Consider the following 1,132-nt stretch of genomic DNA (forward strand, 5'->3'; position numbering starts at 1 on the left):
CAAGTTTTAAAAGTTTTTTTTTTTTTTAAAGGGTTTGGAATATTTAGTAAATTTATTGTGATTGTATGTTTGTTTTTGTGACAAGGCTCAATGAACTTTAATTATCAAATACTCACCACGTTTATCAGTTGGACGAATGCAAGACCGAACCGAACATCAACTGTTTGTGTCATATTTTGCACTGGGCGGATGAGCTTGTTGTAGCCACGGAATAAATCCCGAACAAGCCGCTCTTCGTCTTCCGAGCATCTGCCTGTAAAAAGAGTTAAGAGTTAAAAGGAAGGCGTATTAAAAGAAAACTCTTTAAATAAAAAAATGGCGGCGTGTTTTTTTTTACATAAACAAAAATCTCATCGATTTAAAATATTTTTTTTTTTTTATTTATAATAATAAATATATTTTAGATATTTTAAAAAAAAAAACGGTAATTGTTCTCTTTGGCTTTATATAAATAAAAAAATCCCTGATAAAATTGATAAAAACAATAAAGAACCGTGAAAAATGTTACTCGTTTTATCTCTCTATTGAGTCTTTCACAAAAAAAAAAAAAATCTTTTTAACGATCTTTCTAAAAAAGGAGGGAAATCCAAATTTATTTGCCTTTTTTCCCTTAAAAAAAAAATTTAATTCAACTAAACCATAAATTTAAGGTTTTCTAACCCGGGTTTTTCGCAAAAAGAAAAAAAACTTACGACAACAATAACAACAACAACAAAAAAGTTTTTCTTTTTTTTTTTTTTTTTTCCTTTCACATCGATTAATCTCATTTTATTTTATTTCCCCGCCCCACCCCCTCCCCCCGTAATTTTTGTTGCGTTTTTAGTTAGTTTGCATAAAAATATATAAAATGAACTGAATATTGTTGACCTAATTAACTTAACATTATTCTCATGGGATAATAAAATTGTTTTAAATGTTTGTTGGTAAGAAAAAGATACAAATTATTCTCTCTCTCTCTCTGTGTGTGTGTGTGCGTGTTTGTTTGTTTGTTCGGGTGAGAGAAAATTTTTTTTTTAAAATTTAACTGCAACAAAGGTTATAATAAATCAATGACTTAAATAACTAACTTTGATAAGACACTTTATTTCATTTGAAAAAATTATTATTATTATTATTATTATTATTATTATTA

At 26.9% G+C, this 1,132-nt stretch overlaps 1 protein-coding gene across 1 annotated transcript in view; it reads right to left on the reverse strand.

Moving 5' to 3' along the window:
- The window catches only part of Phum_PHUM352270 (DrosGluCl, putative), a gene marked incomplete at both ends in the record, with an annotated part of 17,333 nt that extends 16,566 nt beyond the window's left edge, over nucleotides 1-767 (reverse strand). Inside the window, 2 exons of the mRNA XM_002427861.1 lie at nucleotides 117-253; nucleotides 689-767. Of these exons, the coding sequence (XP_002427906.1) occupies nucleotides 117-253; nucleotides 689-767 (216 nt within the window). The remainder of the gene's footprint in view (nucleotides 1-116; nucleotides 254-688) is intronic.
- Nucleotides 768-1,132: the final 365 nt, after the last annotated feature.

This window comes from Pediculus humanus, genomic scaffold (genome assembly GCF_000006295.1).
Source record: "Pediculus humanus corporis 1103172107763 genomic scaffold, whole genome shotgun sequence".
Lineage (NCBI taxonomy): Eukaryota > Metazoa > Arthropoda > Insecta > Psocodea > Pediculidae > Pediculus > Pediculus humanus.